The following is an 18,936-nucleotide window of genomic DNA, read 5'->3' as shown; positions in this document are numbered from 1 at the left end:
TCTTACGAATTAAAAAAATAAATTATTCATAAATGTCAGAAGAAAATATTTAAATAAATTATTTAAATATTTTTACTCTATTCAAGAATTTTATTTTTGATATAACTCATTGAATTCAAAATTTTTTAAAAATTGACACCATATTTGGAATCTATGCAAAAATATATTCTTTTTATTAATGATAATATAGGAATTGTAGGAATAAAAACTTTTTATAAATTATTCATAAATTTTTAAAATCTGCTATTCAGAAGTATGTTCAAAAATCATTCAATTATGTGAGATTCTTACGATTACAAAAAAGGTCACACAACCCGCACTCATATACTACTATTTTATAGTAGTAGGATAGGATGGGTTATGTGACTTTTTTTGTTACATCTATATATAGACGATGCATTAAAATATATTTATAAAACCATTAAAAAAATTAAAGTTATTTTTAAAAATAATTTATTTTTTTATTCTTACATAAATGACCCAACAAGTAAAACTGGATAAAATAGATTATCGAATTTTAGAGGATGGTGTTCCTGTTTATATTCAAAGATTTAAAGGGAAGCAATATTATAGAATTGTTAATCCTGAATACATAAAACATTTATTTAAAAAGGAAGACTGTGAATTATTAAACGCTAATGAATATGAAACCAATAAATCAAAATTGAAATATAAATATATTGGAAGTGATGAAAGGTGTAAAGATAAAGATAAAGTTTATTCAGTTTCATATAATGAATGGAAAACCAATAAGATAAGAAAACATTTAGGAGATTATGGGAAATGTTCTGAATTCTTTAAATCTAGTATGTATGAGAGAGTAAAAGAAATCAGATATAATTATCATTCATGAATGAAAAATAAACTTTAAAAATTCATGTCTTACATTTTTGAATAATTTATTTTTTTAATTCGTAAGAAATGAGTGAATCAAAATTCATGACTGTGAATCAATTAATGAATAAACTTTCACCAATTCTCACCCATGTTAAACAAGTAGACGTTTATTTTGATGATTGCATAGAAAGTTTATTTTATAAAGGTAAGTTTAATATTAAACCTATTGCTTTTGCATTTGATGGTAAATTAATCGAAAATTCAAAAATTTGGGAATTAATTCCGGATATTGAATTTATAACAAATATTAAGGATAAATGGTTTAAACAACAAAACCTCCTCACTAATGTTCTTTGTAGATTAATGATTAAAACTGAGGAAAAAGAATTTAACAGGTTTAAATATCATCCATGTAAAATTTTAGAACTTGGTAACGAAAAACTTCAGAAAAAATTAAACGCAAGACTATCAAAAGATAGAGTTGAAAGAGTAATTAAACTCGTTAAAGATAATGATGATGATGAAGATGAATTTGATGAGTTCAACATTGAACTTTAAGAAACTAATGATTATTTGAATTTATGAAATCAATTATTTGATTCATTCTTTCTTCAATCTCTTCTATTCTTTTTGTTAAATCATCTATTTTCATTAATGAGGTGATTCTTGATTGAGGAATAGATTTTAAACTAACAACACCTTTTATTTTTGAAATTTTGAATCCATCAACTTTAAACATTTTATTCAATTTACATGTTGTCAATTCTTCAAATAATTTTTTATTATTAGCATAATAGTCATTAAATTCTTCAACAGATGAAAAAATTTTTGTTTCAGTAATTGGTTTAACAATGTTTATTTTATTTTGAACATCTTCACTTATTTCTTCCTCCTCTGTTTCATTTATTTTTAAAATCGGTTTCATTTATGATGAAATAAAAATTAGAATATAAGTGATGAAAATGATTTTTTAATTAATATTAAATCAGAGATGGCTGCAGGATTCTTTAAAAAATTATGGGAAGGAATTAAGAAAGCTGCAAGTTGGGTTCATCAAAAGATTATTAAACCCGTTGCAAACTTTTTGGCACCAGTAGCGAAAACGGCAGGAACTATCATAGGTGGAGTATTAGGTGCTAAAGCAGGTAATCCAGCGATGGGAGCACAAGCAGGTAACGCAGTTGGTGGAATTGCTGAAGGAATACTTAATAAAATAGGGGGTGGATAGTGGAAAAATAAATTATTTTAAAATTATTTTTATCTTAGTATCGGTTGTAGTCTTTGATAAACTTTTTCTCCTTTATTTAAAATTTCTCTTATTGGGGCAGCTTTTGGCGTTATTGATTCAGCAACGTCACTAATTGCTTCTTTATTCTTAAATATCCAATTTGCTCCTTTCTTCATTGTTTCCCAAACTTTATGCGCTCCTCTTTTTACTTTATCCCACAACTTTTTAAATATACCTGCAGCCATAGTTGATTATTTCATTAAAATTAAAAATTCATTTTCATCTTTTAATTTTGATTTTTTATTTCATCATAAATGACGACTAACTATTTAGTGCCAAACACTAAACCAATTAATGGAAATGTATTTCATTCATTCGAAAAGATAAATGAAATATTCGCAAAGAATGACGGAAGAAGATATTATAGAGAACTTGAAAGTTCATGCTATGACTCTGATACTCCATATTTTGATGATAAACAAACTCATTTAAGAATTACAAATCCGGCTCATGATGTGAACCAATTAGGTGACACATATATTAAACGTAAAGTTAAAGCAACTCTAGTTTCAAATAAAGCTTTCACATGTGATGCCACTTTTAAATGCATGCGTTTATTCGTTGGTTACAAATCATCAAATCAAAGCTTTAAACAATTAGAAGTAGAAACCGAAAGAGGTGATGCCGGTTATCTTCAAATGGATTGCGCCCGTGAATCTTTCGCATTTGCAACATATAAACCAAAATCAGAAAGGAAAGTTAAAAAGTTTGTTCATTCATTATATAACAATGTCCAAAAATATGATAACTCAGTATGTGGTAAATATATTGACCCTTCAGAAGTTTTCAAGAAAGCAAATGAAGAAGTTGATGTCACTTTTGATATGATTATTCCAGTAAACGATTTGTTAGCATTTCAGGCGTTCGATGATTATCCCAAATCATTTGGTGAAATCATTTTGAAATATTATGTTTTCAGGGATACTTTGGTATTTTGTCAGGTTGACCCGTTAAGAGTTGCTGATTTACAAAATTACGTTTATGAAAAGATAACTGATGAAAATTATGAAAAGATTATGAATCATGTTTATAAATATGATCGCAAATTCCAACAAATCGGACTTCCTGCAAAATTAATTACAGGCTTAGCCGCTACATCTGCTGACGCAACAGTTGAAGATGTTATTATTTCATGCACAAAGATGGAAGTTTTAGAGGATAAATGCATTACACCAGGATATGGTTTAATTGAAGAATCAGTTAAAGCAATACCGCGTTTATTCAGTAAGGAAGATCCATTCATGATTCCAGCTCAACATATTGACGTTCGTTCACTAAATGGAGGTTGCATCACTCCTGAAGGTATCAGTTCTGATTTCTCATACGCTCTTCATAATGTTACAGATGTTGTGTTAACATTTCCGAAGAATGCAATGCAAAGAACAGTTTTAGAAAATCCAATGCTTCGAGGTCTTCAGGTCACTATAGATTCCAGAAACTTCCCCGATCAAGCGATGACCACAGTGGGTGACATATTCTTTACACGTATGCTTCAAGCTTCTGATTTAGATGGAGTGAATGAATGCACAGAAGAATACGAGGACTCATTAACTAGACCACTAAATGCAGATGATGGCACACCATTAGCTAGAACATGGAAAGACCAAACTTCATTCTTATGCACTATTCCAGTTCAACGTGATGGAGCGGGTATATTCTTTGATGGATTAGAAACTTTCAACTCACAAGTTACAGTACAAGTGAAAGCTTATCCAATCATTCAGGGTGTAAATGACACTTACTGTTCAAAGGTGACAAATCCTCCTCAGGTTTGGTTTACTAGGACAACATATTGGACATGGACACGGATGAAGTTTGAAATATCATCCAACAGGTACACCACCACAGTATAGAAGTTCATATGATGAAATATTGATGAATAGAAATGTTTAAAATTATAAATTTATTTTTGATTAAATGGATTTAAATTCTGAAGAATTAGCAGGAGTATATAATACATACATAGATGATATGATTAATGATGCATTGAGTGATAATAAAAATGCTCTATCTAAGGAAAAATTAATGAAAATTCCATATTCTGAATGTTACTTAAATTCAATCACTGCAGCAATTGGTAAACAAAATAAAGGTAAAACATTAACGATATTAAAAAAATTATCATTATTGCTAACACTTCACACCCATTCACATGTGTTTTAATTTATATCAACCGTTCAGTTCACCTTCAGATGATTACATTTGAATCTTTAAAGCATTTAATCAAAATTCCAATTATTTATTTATCACAAGAAGAAGCGGAAGATTATTTGAAAAACTTTTTAATGTATAAAGAGTTATATAATACAATCAAGAAGCAAGGATTAGAGGATAAAATTATTGATAAACAACGGGATGAATTATTTGAAACACTTTCTATTTCAAATTTTGATAAAGAATTTTTGCATTCACTCATTTTTCTAGATGATGCCGTGAAATCAAAACTAATAACTAATGAGAAATCATATTTTAATCAGTTATTAACTCAATGTCGACACATTCAGTGTTCATTCTTCATGGCTGTTCAATACTTCAAAGCATTAAGCACAAACATTAAATCAAACCTGTCCACCCTTTTCATTTTCAGTGGTTTTAGTCGTCAACAGTTGAACGTTATGCTTTATCAAGTGAATTTACCAATGAGCATTAATGAACTTTACACACAATATCAACAATTAGGAGAACATGGAAAAATAATAGTTGATTTAAATAAAGGTTCCATTAAATTCGAATAACTTTTTATAATTAATTTTTATTTTTTATTTATAATTAAACATGACAGAAATAGCAAATCTTCTACAGGTTCCATTAAAACAAGGAACAAACAAAAAGGGTGCATATAATAGAACTATGAAAGTTCCTGATGGAATGAAAGAATTAGTCCACATTGTTGCCGGTCTTCAAAAGGATGTTAAACAAATGAGAAACGTTTTAACATTACCAGAAGCTCAAGCATATGCCAAACGTCAAGGTCCAAATTGGGAAGCACATGAAGCAGACATTACGGGTCCAAATGGAAAACCTGATGGTATAAATGAAGTTTTCGTTACTGATGGTCAAGGAAATATTAAAGTCATAAATGGGTATAAATTAACAATGACGGATTATCCTAAACGTAAAGCATATAATGAACGTTATCCTATGCAATTTGATGAAAATGGAAAAGCTGTTAAACAATACATTGGAGAAGGTGAAAATGGTCCAATTAATTCATACCGTCATAATCCATATTCTTACTTCAATGAAGAATTAAATGCTATTGAAGAGGGACCGGATGGATTACCACGATATTCTAACCAGTTTGATGGTCAATATGCAAATTTGAGATCTGAAATTCCAGCTAAGAAATTCTTTAAAGTTGCTTTATTCGATCCAGTTTTCGCAAATGTTAAAGATGAACTTAAACAACAATTCCAACCAATTATAGTAGCAAGAATTGCATCAGGTGCTTTATCTCAAGCATTCAAAGATTTAATTAAGAAACCATTATATCAGCAACGAGGTTTAACTTATGATTTAGTTAAGGAATCGGATAAAAGAAAATTTGAGAAATCAAATGATTATAAGAATGCAATTAATGAATATATTCGGTCTATTAATTTCGATGAAAATGCTAAAAATCAACTTCATGAACAAATACAGGAAATAATAGATTCAAAAGTTCCAGCAAAATAAAAGTTTAAATATATTTTTTTTATTCGAATATAAATGAGAAGACGTTTCACTAGTCAAAAGAACACTAACGCAAAAGCAGAGATTACGGTTGGTTATAACGTAAATGATGATAAATCACGAATTATTCAAAATGTTAAAGTTAATGTTAGTCCTGAATTAACAAGGTCAGCAACTCAACCAAATTTATTAACTCGTGACTTACCGAAGAATGAGGAGGAGCAAAATAAAGAAGATGGAGACCCAATCATTTTATCTGAACCCGGTAAAGAACCCGTTGAAATCCCCACTTATCCAACATACCCAGCACCTCTTTCATCAAACATCGAGAACCCAGGAATTTACGATTCCAGTCGCAATGCGCCATATAAAATAGACATTAATTCTGAATTAATGAAAATATATCGTGATATCATAACTGATAATTATGATTCAATAATAAATTTAATTGACCAATCCGGTTTAATTATTTTACCTTATGAATCATTAATTCACATTATCGCCATTCTTTGTGATGTTCAAGATTCAGACGTGAAGATTCAATTTTTCATAGATGATGAGGTTTCATGCTGCGGAACAGTTGCAAAAATAAATCCTATAAAGGATATTAGCACAATTAAGATATCAAAGAACGGAACAACAACTGAACTTCATTTAACATATAATGATATTTATAATAAAATAGTTGATGAATATAAAATATCACTTGAAAAATTCTTTGTTAAGGCTATTTAATATTCAAGCATTAACATTATCGAATAATAATCCTTTGAATCATAATCGATAATAATTGACCTTTCACCAGTTTCTATCGTTTGTTTTATTTCTTTTTGTTCCCCACTATCCGGATCAGTCATTGTAATTGTTTTTGTTATAGTATCTGCTTTATCTTTAACTTCAATCTTTTTTCCATCGGGATATTTAAACCAAAATTCCAAAAATTCGATATTGTCAATCTGTTCATATTTTAATCTATCAATTACATTTTTAATACCATCTGAAAATCTTATGAAATGGTCATTATATGGGTTTGATTGAACTAAATTTGAATGAAGTGAAATATAACCTGATGATGAATATGACATCGACTCATATTTTCTGAAAACACTAAAATTTATAACATGAATGAATTTCTTATTCGTTGAATTTATGAATTCTTGAGGTAATCTTATTCTAGTTTTATTTATCACTGGAAAATAACGCTTTACCATATTTTTAATCGTAATAAAAATGTCAATTATCAATATTATTTCGAATAATTGTTGTGAATTAAATTTAACAGTTAGTGGAATTTATAATGTTACTCTCGTTTCTGTGAGTGGTAAATTTAATCCCATTCTTTTAGACCCTTCAGATTATATATCATTTATTAAAGATGACCATGAAAAAACGTATGATATGTATATAAATAATGTGATAGTGAGGGGGGATATTAACACAATTTTAAGTTATTTAAATGAATCATTTATCGTATGGTATGAAGAAAATTTTAAATCAAAACCTGATAAACTTTTTGAACTTGATGAAATAAATAACCTTATTAAATTTCCGCTGAAAATTAAATTTTGTACTCCTCGTCTTCGTTCATTGTTGGGGATATTAAATTTTGAAAAAGATGTTGGGGATGTTTTGTATTCTGACACTGGTTCTAATTTCATTTTAATCAAATGTGATAAAGTTAATACCCCAATGAGATTTTCACATCAAACATTAGACCCTAACTCTTACCCATCAATACAAAACATTTTATCCATCAACTTAAACACATTTTCTTTATCATATCCATTTCAATTATCCGGGAATTCATTTATTCTTCATTCAAAAGATTTATCAAATATTAAATTTAGAATAACTGACCTATTTGATTGTGATTTAGAATTTATGAATGAAATATTATGGCAATTTCAAATAGAAAAAATAGCTGATGAGATAACAGATTAAATATTTATTTTTAAATCGTAATAAATGATTAAACAACAGCAACCACAGACCATTACATACGCCACATATGCATATAATTCAAAGACGGCAGAACAAACGCAAAGGTTGAAATATGGAGATTTGGAGATAGTATTGAAAAATGACCATTTTGAATTCGTTTGCAAAGGTGGTGCAGTGATATCAAATATAAAAGAAATTTTATTTATGAATTCTAAAATTAAAGGAATAACGGATGATATAACATCAATTCCACCAGAAGAACAAAGATATTACGCATTAAATGCATTTCCTAAAGTTTTGAAGATTGGAAGATTTAATTTAAATGAGGAATTCATAAAAGGTTTCCTAAATGACATAATGAAGAAAGCAAATTTGGTTTATGTTGATGAAAAAGATAATGAAATTATAGAAAGGGTTGATAGTGAATTAATGAAGAAAGCAAATTTGGTTTATGTTGATGAAAAAGATAATGAAATTATAGAAAGGGTTGAATGGTATCATGAACGGACATCGAAGATTTTAGAAGGTAAAGCCAATACAGGGTGGGTTTCAGGATGTTTAGACCTTAAAGCAGATAAGGAATATGTTAACGATGAGTTAAATAAGAAGGCAGATAAAACATATGTTAACGATGAGTTAGGGAAGAAGGCAGATAAGGAATATGTTAACGATGAGTTAAATAAGAAGGCAGATAAAACATATGTTAACGATGAGTTAGGGAAGAAGGCAGATAAGGAATATGTTAACGATGAGTTAAATAAGAAGGCAGATAAAACATATGTTAACGAAATATACCAAAGTTTGATAGGAACAAAAAATATTGAAACTATTGTTGGTGACTTTTCTGTTAATGAAGAAAATAAATATTTTAGATGGGTGTTTGTACAGTCCTTAAGAAATGGTATACGGTGGAAACTCATTCCGAAAAATAACAATGAAATGTATGTAAGTTATAAAAAGAATGATGGCACACAAGTTAAAGTTCCATTAGACAACAACTGCTACTTAAACTTATATGGAGACGAACAAAAGAAATATTTAAGAGTTTATGAAATGGTAGATATGACATTGCCTGACCCAGCTCCAGCACCATATTATTATGACTATGGTGTTGACGAAAGAATACTACACGCAGATGAACAAAAGCAAACATTATATTTAGATTTTTATAGATATAAAAGATATAATGCAATAGAAAAAACGAGAATAGTATATTATTATACAGATGACAGAAATAAATATTATAGTCAAGATTTTACCTACCCTGAAAACATAAGATTATATTATAAAAAATATTCTAACACAAACCGGAAGAAACCTGAAATAGTTACACTATATTTTAAGTTCAAAAGAGACAATCCTATAATATCTCATATGTTTGATTTAATGAACCCAGTAGGTTCTATTTATACATCTATGGATGCAAGAGGTCCTCAAGTAATGTTTGGTGTTGGTGCATGGGAACAAATAGTTGACAGGTTTTTGTATTGTGCAAACTCTTCAAAGGAAACCGGTGGAAGTAAAACGATTTCAGGTGAAAATTTACCTGCACATAGTCACTACGTAGATTTAAGCACATCTCAAGCGGGTTGGCATAAGCATAGATATTGGGATTGGTCAGGAATGACAAAAGGTAAAGGATATGATGTTAAAGATGACGTTAAATTTGCTATTAATTGTTACTGGGATGACACTCAGGGAGAAGGAAACCATACACATAATGTTTCAGGATATACACAAACGACGGGACAAAGTAAAGATTACATGCCACCTTACATGACAGTTTATGCATGGTATAGAGTTCAATGAACGCTCAATGTTTGTGAAACAAACTTTAGGAGCTCCAAAAGAGTGAACGGCATAATTTAAATTTTTATTTTTATCATAAATGAATACCCCACAAGCTCAAAATTTACCACGAATCATAACAAGGGAGGAAATGATAAAAATGATGCAAGAACATGTTAAAAATAACAAACCACTAAAATTGAGAAAATGTGGTTATGCAGTAATGATGGAAAGAGAGATGTTGTCGAAGAGGAATAAAAATTAAATTTGGATAGAGTTTAAAAATTCATCTTTATTAAATTCATCTCTTCCAATCAATTTATTTATTCTATTAAATTCTTTTATTTTTGCTTCACTCAGTTTAAGGATTGAACGGTAAGTTTCTAATTTTTCGATTATTTCTTTATCGTTTTCAACCTCACCACATTGCAGCTTCTTTTTGTAATAGCATATTTTTGATTTAATTCTGTTTAGTTTCTTTTTATATTCATCGTCTGGACTCTTGACTGCTTCGTTGTTACTCATTTCTTACGAAATAAAAAAATTAAATATTATTTAAATATAATGGAGTAATAAAATAAATCGGAATTTCTATTAATTTATTGTCAACTTCAACTAATGCATTGCCGTTAATATATCTAACAAATTCAGCTATTGTGTCAAATCTTCGTCTTCTTTTTGTCATTGATTTATCAGTTTTTCCATAATCGAGATGAATCAAAACTTTATCCCCTTGTTTAAAATTCATGAGCCCCGAATTAATTTGTTCACGTTTAACATCATTCAACCTTTCCATTTGCTTTCTAATATATTCCCATTCTTTTGAAATATCATTTTTCATTTCCACTGGTTTCATGTTAATAGTTCTATGCCATGTATTATTGTAATAATATACTAACTGCTGTATGATGGAGTCATGATTTCCATCCCAGTATATCTGACCGTTAACCCCTAACGCATCTCGAAGAGTTCTCATTACCGCATCAACTATTTTATTATGAAACGTATATGGAGAGGATGAGAAGTAAAAATTAATTTGTGGGAAATAATGAGTCATGGCTGCCTGAAATCCTTTATCACCATCACCCCTTATATTATCTACTCTTTCATGATCTAGTAAGTATTGAATAGCTCTTCTTGTTTCCTGTTCTGTTTTCCCTTTCACTGGAATGCAATATAAATATCTAGTGTTAATGTTAATGGCAAATAAATAAGTAATATTTCCTTTTGAATATTCCAGATGATCGATTTCGTATGAATAAGGTGAAGGTGCAAATGAAGGGCGACTAAATTTTTCCTTTAACGGTTGAATTTTTGGGTCAGTTGGTTTATTTAATATCTTGAAATCCTTTTTAAAATCTTTTTGCTTCTTTAATGTTTGAAATGGATATAATAAAGTGAATGATGAAGGATTAACTGAAGGAGGAGGTACTACCGTTGGAGGTTTTGGTGTTGCAAGTGGTTTAATTTTATCTGCTTTGATTTTGGATTTCATTCCTCCCTTCATTAATTCCGGATGTATTCTATTCATTTGTTTTAAATATGCTGTATATAAAGGTTTGATATACTTTCCCGCTTCGAGTTTATGTTGAAGGATGAATTCCAAAAGTTGATCTTCATTTAAAAGTCGGGCTGAATGTGGTTTAACTAATGAATCATAAATTAAAGCTTGTGCATCATTTATGAGCTGCTGAACCTGGGTGTTTTGCACCTTTTGTTTTTGTTCCTTTGGTTTTTGCGGCTCAGGATTATATAATTTATATAATTCATCAATATCTTCTTCTGTTAATACTTTATTTTTGAAATCTTTCAACTGTTTAAGTTGTGATTTAGTTTTTCCCTTTGAATATTTTTCTTCTTTAATGTTCTCTCTTAAACGTTTAATTATTTTATCATGATATTTCAAAATTTCGTTTTTATAATACTGATAGTATTCACCCATATCATCACCTGTAATTGTTTCATCATATTTTTGGAGATATGATTTTAATTCATAATAACTAAGAAATTTTTGATTAAGTACTAAATCATCAATTAAATTTTCTAAATCTGCATTATCCATTTATATAAAAATAAAATAAATGTTTAAGGGTGCCCACCTCTTTGTCTCTTCTATGACATTTCATTAAATAAATGGCATACAACATCCATTTTCACAACATACAGCCTTAGTGTGTGCTCCTGTTAATGCAGTCTTACCAATTGTTAAGCGAGTCATTGACCCATTTTTAAGTTGTAAATTAATATTCTGACCATCGAAAATGACTTTATCATTTATTATATCCAAATAATTTTTAGGTGTTAATTGTTTATTTTGTCGTAAACTTACACCTTTCATTTTTTGTGCAATCTTTTTAAAATCACTTCCATCAATCATTCCGTTGAATGATGTATAACACTTAGGGCATAAAGCAACCATGTTATCACCTTGTTTCTCAATTGCTAAACCCAATAATTTTTTCTCATGTGCTTTTTCTTCAGCTTTATTCTTTAATTTAGGTTTAAATTTCTCATCAAAACAGAAGAAATCAAAAGGTGCGAATTTGAAAATGTTTTTATCATAAAATTTTTTATCGGTTACAATTGCTTGAAATGCTTGAGTGTTAGGAAGATTTAGGTCGCCAGCGATTGCCCAATAAGATGAATCAGTATCACCTTCAATGAAATGAAAACGATTAACATCCAAGCATTTATACATAAAATCATAAATGAAAACCAAATACCAGTATTTAGCATTATCTAAAGTGAAGAATGCCTCTTGTAAACATGTATCACATCTATAAAATCTATCTTTGAGCATCACTTGATACGTATCCTCTCCTATTTCTCTTATGTTTTTAAACTTATTTGACATACATGCAACGCGTGCCTTCTGTGCATTCATTATTTTAGTCTTTGCGTAATTTTGTGTATTCATTGCATCGTAACCATATGATCCATTAAGTGAAATCTTGCAAAATAAACTTTTTCCTTTATTTCCTTCTAATTCAGCCTTTTGTCTTTCGTTCATAAATTCGTTCGCAAATTCATTAAAGCAAGTGTTTTTCGTAAATGTTAAAATTGATTGAATATCATCGATGATAAAATGAAATCTGTCTATTAGATACCATAGATAATAAGAAGAAAATGGTTGATATTGGTTGTGTGTTGATGCTAACTGAGTTAATTTTCTCTGTTTCTGGTCAACTGGTAGATTGTTTGATTTCATGTAATTATACATAAAACTACCAATTGTTTTTTCATCTGTGATAATATCTAAGTTTCTTATTATCGGTAAAAAGTTTATGTAATCATTAATGTATTTTTCATCAATGTGACCCTTTACTTCAGCCACGAATAAAGTATTTTTCTTCTTAATTATTCCCAGTGCTTTTGCTTTCTTTGTTGCTGTATCACAAATGATAACACCATTCAATCTTCCCGGCATATACATTTTATGGTCAGTATATTGAATGAAATCATGAGGATTAGATGAAAATGATGAAGGATATAATGAATTGAAATCAACTCCAACGAAATGAGTCATAATGTTGGAAGTGTCCTCATTTGATACAGTTTTAGTTTCTGGATTATATGAAAGTTTATTAATGTGCGTGATTCCTTTAAGATTAACACGATGTTGAACATTTGATAAACCACCAGTAATTCCATTACGGAGAATGTGATAAGCTTCAACTGAATCTAAGGTCATTGGTAAATTATTTTTTAATGCATAATTTCTTAAATTAATTCTTAAACGTTGAACTTCTTCATCTTTATTTGATTTTACGACATTGCAATAACAACACATTAACTGACAATTTTCTTTGGTATGTGGTTTTTCATTATCGATTCTATCCAATGTTGGTTTATTTGCATATGTAAACGCTTTACCACACATTTTACATTTAGATGAAAGGATTAAATCGTGATAGTATTGAAAATCATCCATTGAAACATTGTTTTTAGTATCTCTTTCTGCTTTTTCATCTTGTTTCTTATATGATTCAATTTTATATTTCCAATACTTTTTTGTTAATTCAAAACTTGATTCCACATTTTCTTCTGGATATGTTTCATTAGGATTAAAGTCTTTATATGCTAAAGCGTAACGAATCATTGATGCATTAGATGATAATGAAAGATTATGAAGCATGTCAATTTTATAAACAAATGTTTCTTCAATAATTTTATCAATTGGGTCAATCATAATTTCAACGTCTTTATTGCAATAATGAATAAAATATTCTAATCTATTCTTAAAGTTTTTAGCATCATTGAGATATATTTGATAATCACTATCTGATATAGTTTCTTGAGTTAATGCTGAATAAAATGAATCTTGAGTGAATGGTTCCACTTTATATAATTCTTCTTCGTAATTCTCCCATGTGATGAATTGATAAGGGAAAAAGGATTTAACACGTGTTTTATTATTTCCGAAATCTTGAGTGAATTGGTCTAATGTTCCACCCGCTATATAATTTCTGATGTCAATAAATCTCAATTCATATGGAACGTTTGTTTTCTTTACAATGATTTGCTTAAATTGAGAAGATGAACCCAGCATTGATTTTATTTTCCATTTTGCAGTGTTTAAATCACGAAGAATTAAATTTAAATCAAACTTTCCCGAATTAAAACCAATGATATTCACTTTATTAAATTCTTCATCTAAAAGCTCTTTCATTGCTTCCTTTTGTTTCTCATTTAATGTATGGGACTTCATTAATTCTTCATATTGTTCAATATTTGATTTAGCAACTAATGAACAGGTTGAAAATAAAAACTCAATCCAATCAGAGATGAACGAATCACTCGAAGTTAAGCAAAAATTCCTCGTATATGTTTTATCGTTTAATTTAACCGTTGATGATACCATGAATGGTTTTAAGTAAGCGTTCAAAGTTGCACACTCAGAAAGTTGTAATTCTTCTTTAGTCTCTAATGTTTCGAAGTCAAAAGTAATATAATATCTTGTCGGTTGATAATATTCCTGCAAATTATGTGCTAATAGCCATTGATATATCTTCTGTTTCGTGATATGTGGTGCATATGGTTGTTGTGTGTTTTGCAATTGAACGTCTTGAATTAATCTTCCATTATTTTCTTTACATTTCTCACAATGCTTTAAAAATCTTCTTTGGTTTTTCCTTTCTGGATCATCACGGATAGAATAAACCTCTTCTTTGCAAAAGGGGCAAACTCTATAACCGGTGAGTGCTTCAACGTCTGTAATTCTGTCAGCGTGAAGTTTTCCACATGGACTCTGTGTTAATAAAATATTTACTGTTTCAAATTCTGGATCTATCATTATTGATTCCACTAATGGAAAGTCTACCTTATTTATGTCCACGTCTTCTGGTTGAGGATCACAATAATAGAAATCAATATTAACGTTTAACATTCTCGCTAATCTCTCACTTTCTGATGAAATGTCAAACCCTTCATATGCATCTATTGCTTCATTTAAATAACTTCTTCGAGTTTTAGGATTAACACCATCAGGAATGTTATAGAAGCGTTTAAATAACCTTCTACCTTCTGCTCTAATTTGATTATCATTCATTTTAGCTGTTCCGTTTTTGTTCATTTATGTAAGAATAAAAAATTAAAAAATAAATAAAAATAAAGTTTATTTTTTAAAGTCCGAGACTCAGAGAGTCCAGGGCTAAAGCCCATAAAATGAATTAAGAACACATAAATTTTTATCATCTGCGACGTGACGAATACATTTTAATTTACTCAAGAATGCGTACCCTGATACATTAAATCTAATTCCTGTCTTATTTAATTTCACAACTTTGAAAAGGAATGTATGAATAGCTATAAAATGATGAGATGATGTTTTATGGGTTGTTTCCATTTTTTCTGAAATAAATGAATAAATATAATGTTTATAAGTTTTCATATCTTTTATGTTCTTAATAACGAATGGTATAGACCTTTCACTTCGTCTTCCTTCGGTGCTGTTCTTTCATATGAAACATTATTGGTATCTTCAATAATGAAACCACAATCGCATAAAATTTTATATGTACCAATGGTTTCTTTTGATATTTTATCTAATAAATCAAAAACTTTATCAACACCTGTGCATTTATTTAAATAATAATTTGTGTAAATATCATGATCTTCTTTCTTAATCGTATTAGTTGCATATGTCACGTTTTTAAGAGCTTTTTTGAATTTTTCGGAATCTAAAGGTGGTGAAAGTAAGATACAGGGGTATTCTTCATTATCAATAAATTGTAACTTATGTTTACGAATAAATTTAGTACCTTCTTCTGAAAGTGTTTCGTCTATTTCACCATCTAATAAATTTTGTGTTGATTCTGAGACATAATTTTTATATCTTTCTTCATGAGATTTCTGAAGTGCTGATTCTGAAGCTGGGATATTCATTAAACCCTCTACTTCATTTTCATTATATTTTTCAACTTCTCTTAATTCCTTAATTTTTTCATCTATTTCATCTCTTATTTTTTCCAGTCTTTCAATTTCATCATATTCATCATCATCTTTAATCCGTTCTTCATAATATTCGGGGAAAACATCGGGTTCTTTAGTTTTTCTTCTTCAGATGTGGGATATAAGAAATTTATAACATCATCTTTATTCATTTTTCCATCATAATCAAATTCATTTAAAAATTCCGCGAATTTTTGACAATTTCTTAAATAATATTTATCAACCTCATAACCCGCCTCATCTAATATATCCTTTATTTCCTCGTTTGTGAATCCCAATTTTTTAACGTCGTTAGTCTTGACGCTCATTTCATACAAAATAAAAAAATAAATTATTCAAAAATGTAAGACATGAATTTTTAAAGTTTATTTTTCATTCATGAATGATAATTATTTCTAATTTCTTTTACTCTCTCGTATATACTAGATTTAAAGAATTCAGAACATTTCCCATAATCTCCTAAATGTTTTCTTATCTTATTGGTTTTCCATTCATTATATGAAACTGAATAAACTTTATCTTTATCTTTACACCTTTCATCACTTCCAATATATTTATATTTCAATTTTGATTTATTGGTTTCATATTCATTAGCGTTTAATAATTCACAGTCTTCCTTTTTAAATAAATGTTTTATGTATTCAGGATTAACAATTCTATAATATTGCTTCCCTTTAAATCTTTGAATATAAACAGGAACACCATCCTCTAAAATTCGATAATCTATTTTATCCAGTTTTACTTGTTGGGTCATTTATGTAAGAATAAAAAAATAAATTATTTTTAAAAATAATATGTTAAAAAAATGATACAAAATCGCTCGATATTGTATGAATTCTTACGTTTACAAAAAAAGTCACAAAACCCATCCTATCCTACTACTTTTTATAAATAATCCAACCACATAATCTACAATAGAGAAAATTATTGTTATACTCATAAAGATCTTAAGTGACTGCTTAATAGCAAAAAATCAAGAAAATAAGATCAAAAATTTACTCCACAATCAAATTTTTATCTTATTATTTCTTTGATTAGAATCAAAACTCAAATATATTATGGGTTATATAGTAAAAAGGTAAAAATCAATAAGTAAATTTCGATAACGCTGTTTATTATCTAAAAGAGTCGCTAAATCAAAGGATAGATAAAATTTATAAACAAAATAATATAATAACAGTCTATATATTACATATTATAGTAAACTTGTTCAAGTTCGTGGTCGGAATCAGAGTTGTCGTATCCATTATCAATGAGATACTGCAACACATCTCTTCTTCTCCTTAAAACCGCACGTTCCATAAATGAATCATTGTAAACTCCGCTTTCAATAATATATTTGACCAAAAAAGTATTTCTGCAGCGGAGACAGAGGTCAAAATCGAGTTCTACTTCATCATTTTGCTCAATGATCCAGATGGCAATCTCATTTCGATGGCAAATGATTGCATCTTTTATGTATTTGGCAAAAGAGAAGCCTTCCTGGCTGATGAGCTCTGCAATTTCGATATTGCCACCGTAAATTGACCTCTTAACTGTTTCTTCTGTGATCTTGAACCCATTTACGTACAAAAATCTGAAAACGTTGTAGCTTCCAAAATAAGCAGCAGCGTCAATTAGCGAGAATATTTCGGCTGTCCAGCTATCAGCTTCACAGAAACTGACCTTGAGGTCGAAGAATTTCGGGGACAGCGAAAATTCGATAACTGAATCGACATCATCGTGGATAATAGCGTAGCCTATCGATCCCTCTGGGAAAATGTTTAAAGAAAGATTAAATGTTTCGTCTGTAGATTCAATATTTCTAAGGTAAATTTGCATATCAAAGTTTAAAAGCAATCTGTTAAACTTTGGTAAGGCTTTGATAACGTTGGCGAACTGCTCGTACGAAAATCTGCGTTGGTTGATCGCTGCAGGAAGGATTGAGTTGATATGATCCTTTAAATTGTCCCATTTATCGGATATTTCAGCTGCGACCTCGTTTGAATCATAGTTGCTGATGTTGAAGAGACATTCTTCTAATGAGATGACATCATCGATGCTTGGTGATTGCATTTATTATAATGATATCTTAAAACCGCTGATTTTGCAATTTTATTTTTTCAAAACCACAATGGCCAACTTTCATCTCAATTTATAAAATTTTGTCAGAAAAAATTCAATGAAAATTCGAACTATCGGTGATTGTACAAAGGAAAATATAATCATTATTACTGATAAGCTCTCATTATTATTGAAAATAAAAGTCATTCAATTGAATCTGTGGTTTTCATAAAATATTGATTGAGTATAATTTGGCTATGACTCGAAACTGTTTATTTGTATGTTTGAGCTATATATATGTGGTTTTGGTTTCTATGGAGAATTAAAACGATATTACAAAATGTTGCACGGAAATCAGATTTAAATAATACACTATATTTGCAAAACAAATGATGCAGAAAGTTGGTGTTTGATGCTGGTTTTACCTAAATGATAATTTTATTTTATGCAATTATCAAGAATTAAATATAAAACAATATCAGTTGATGGATTTATAGTTGGATCTTGCATGTTATTTTAGTTCTGGGTATAATATTGGAAGCATAAAATGATGAAGGTTATTTTTATTATAATAAATATAGGATACTGGATTTGTAAATCATTTTTGAAATTTCATTAATCAAAATGATCTTATTATATTTTCTTGGGGAAAAACATTTTATTTCAGGTAACTCACCAAAATAACTCGAGATGACTCTATTCAAACAAAAAGTAATCATTTAGCAATAAAAATTTATGCTGAAGCAATAAACTCCTTTTTAAAAGAGATTAGTGAAGATATAATTGTGAAAACACATTTCCGGAAATTGAACATTTAAAATATACAATAGCTAATTATTTGTGGAAATATGTAAATTTTAGATGCCACACAAGACTATTTTCAAATAAAATCTTGAGTATTAAAGAAATTTTCGGAA

General features: G+C 29.0%; 7 protein-coding genes across 7 annotated transcripts, besides 2 other annotated features; 3 read left to right on the top strand and 4 right to left on the bottom strand.

Annotated features, from left to right (window-relative positions):
- Nucleotides 1-149: part of a mobile genetic element that runs on past the window's edge.
- Nucleotides 150-1,828: 1,679 nt separating this feature from the next.
- On the top strand, nt 1,829-2,065 carry TVAGG3_0885800 (N-acetylmuramoyl-l-alanine amidase family; the record flags this gene model as incomplete). The annotated part of the gene is made up of 1 exon (XM_051250631.1): nt 1,829-2,065. One exon carries the CDS (start codon nt 1,829-1,831, stop codon nt 2,063-2,065), a length of 237 nt encoding a protein of 78 aa, XP_051086106.1.
- A 2,091-nt stretch (nt 2,066-4,156) lies between these two features.
- Nucleotides 4,157-16,440: a mobile genetic element.
- TVAGG3_0885790 (uncharacterized protein) lies at nt 5,834-6,532 on the top strand (the record flags this gene model as incomplete). Its single annotated transcript, XM_051250630.1, has 1 exon — nt 5,834-6,532. One exon carries the CDS (start codon nt 5,834-5,836, stop codon nt 6,530-6,532), a length of 699 nt encoding a protein of 232 aa, XP_051086105.1.
- On the top strand, nt 7,943-9,137 carry TVAGG3_0885780 (phage tail repeat-like family; the record flags this gene model as incomplete). The annotated part of the gene is made up of 1 exon (XM_051250629.1): nt 7,943-9,137. A coding segment is annotated over one exon (1,195 nt), but the record flags the coding sequence as incomplete, so codon positions are not given.
- On the bottom strand, nt 10,071-11,468 carry TVAGG3_0885770 (integrase core domain containing protein family; the record flags this gene model as incomplete). Its single annotated transcript, XM_051250628.1, has 1 exon — nt 10,071-11,468. The coding sequence occupies one exon, from the start codon at nt 11,466-11,468 to the stop codon at nt 10,071-10,073; it is 1,398 nt and encodes a 465-aa protein (XP_051086103.1).
- TVAGG3_0885760 (uncharacterized protein) lies at nt 12,337-13,406 on the bottom strand (the record flags this gene model as incomplete). The annotated part of the gene is made up of 1 exon (XM_051250627.1): nt 12,337-13,406. A coding segment is annotated over one exon (1,070 nt), but the record flags the coding sequence as incomplete, so codon positions are not given.
- On the bottom strand, nt 13,805-15,098 carry TVAGG3_0885750 (DNA/RNA polymerase superfamily; the record flags this gene model as incomplete). The annotated part of the gene is made up of 1 exon (XM_051250626.1): nt 13,805-15,098. A coding segment is annotated over one exon (1,294 nt), but the record flags the coding sequence as incomplete, so codon positions are not given.
- Nucleotides 16,441-16,799: 359 nt separating the features above from the next.
- On the bottom strand, nt 16,800-18,103 carry TVAGG3_0885730 (protein ubiquitination; the record flags this gene model as incomplete). Its single annotated transcript, XM_001296871.2, has 1 exon — nt 17,165-18,031. The coding sequence occupies one exon, from the start codon at nt 18,029-18,031 to the stop codon at nt 17,165-17,167; it is 867 nt and encodes a 288-aa protein (XP_001296872.1).
- Nucleotides 18,104-18,936: the final 833 nt, after the last annotated feature.

Source organism: Trichomonas vaginalis, chromosome VI, assembly GCF_026262505.1.
Source record: "Trichomonas vaginalis G3 chromosome VI, whole genome shotgun sequence".
NCBI lineage: Eukaryota > Parabasalia > Trichomonadida > Trichomonadidae > Trichomonas > Trichomonas vaginalis.
The sequence above is the reverse complement of the archived record's forward strand: the minus strand, read 5'-3'. Positions and strand labels throughout refer to the sequence as shown.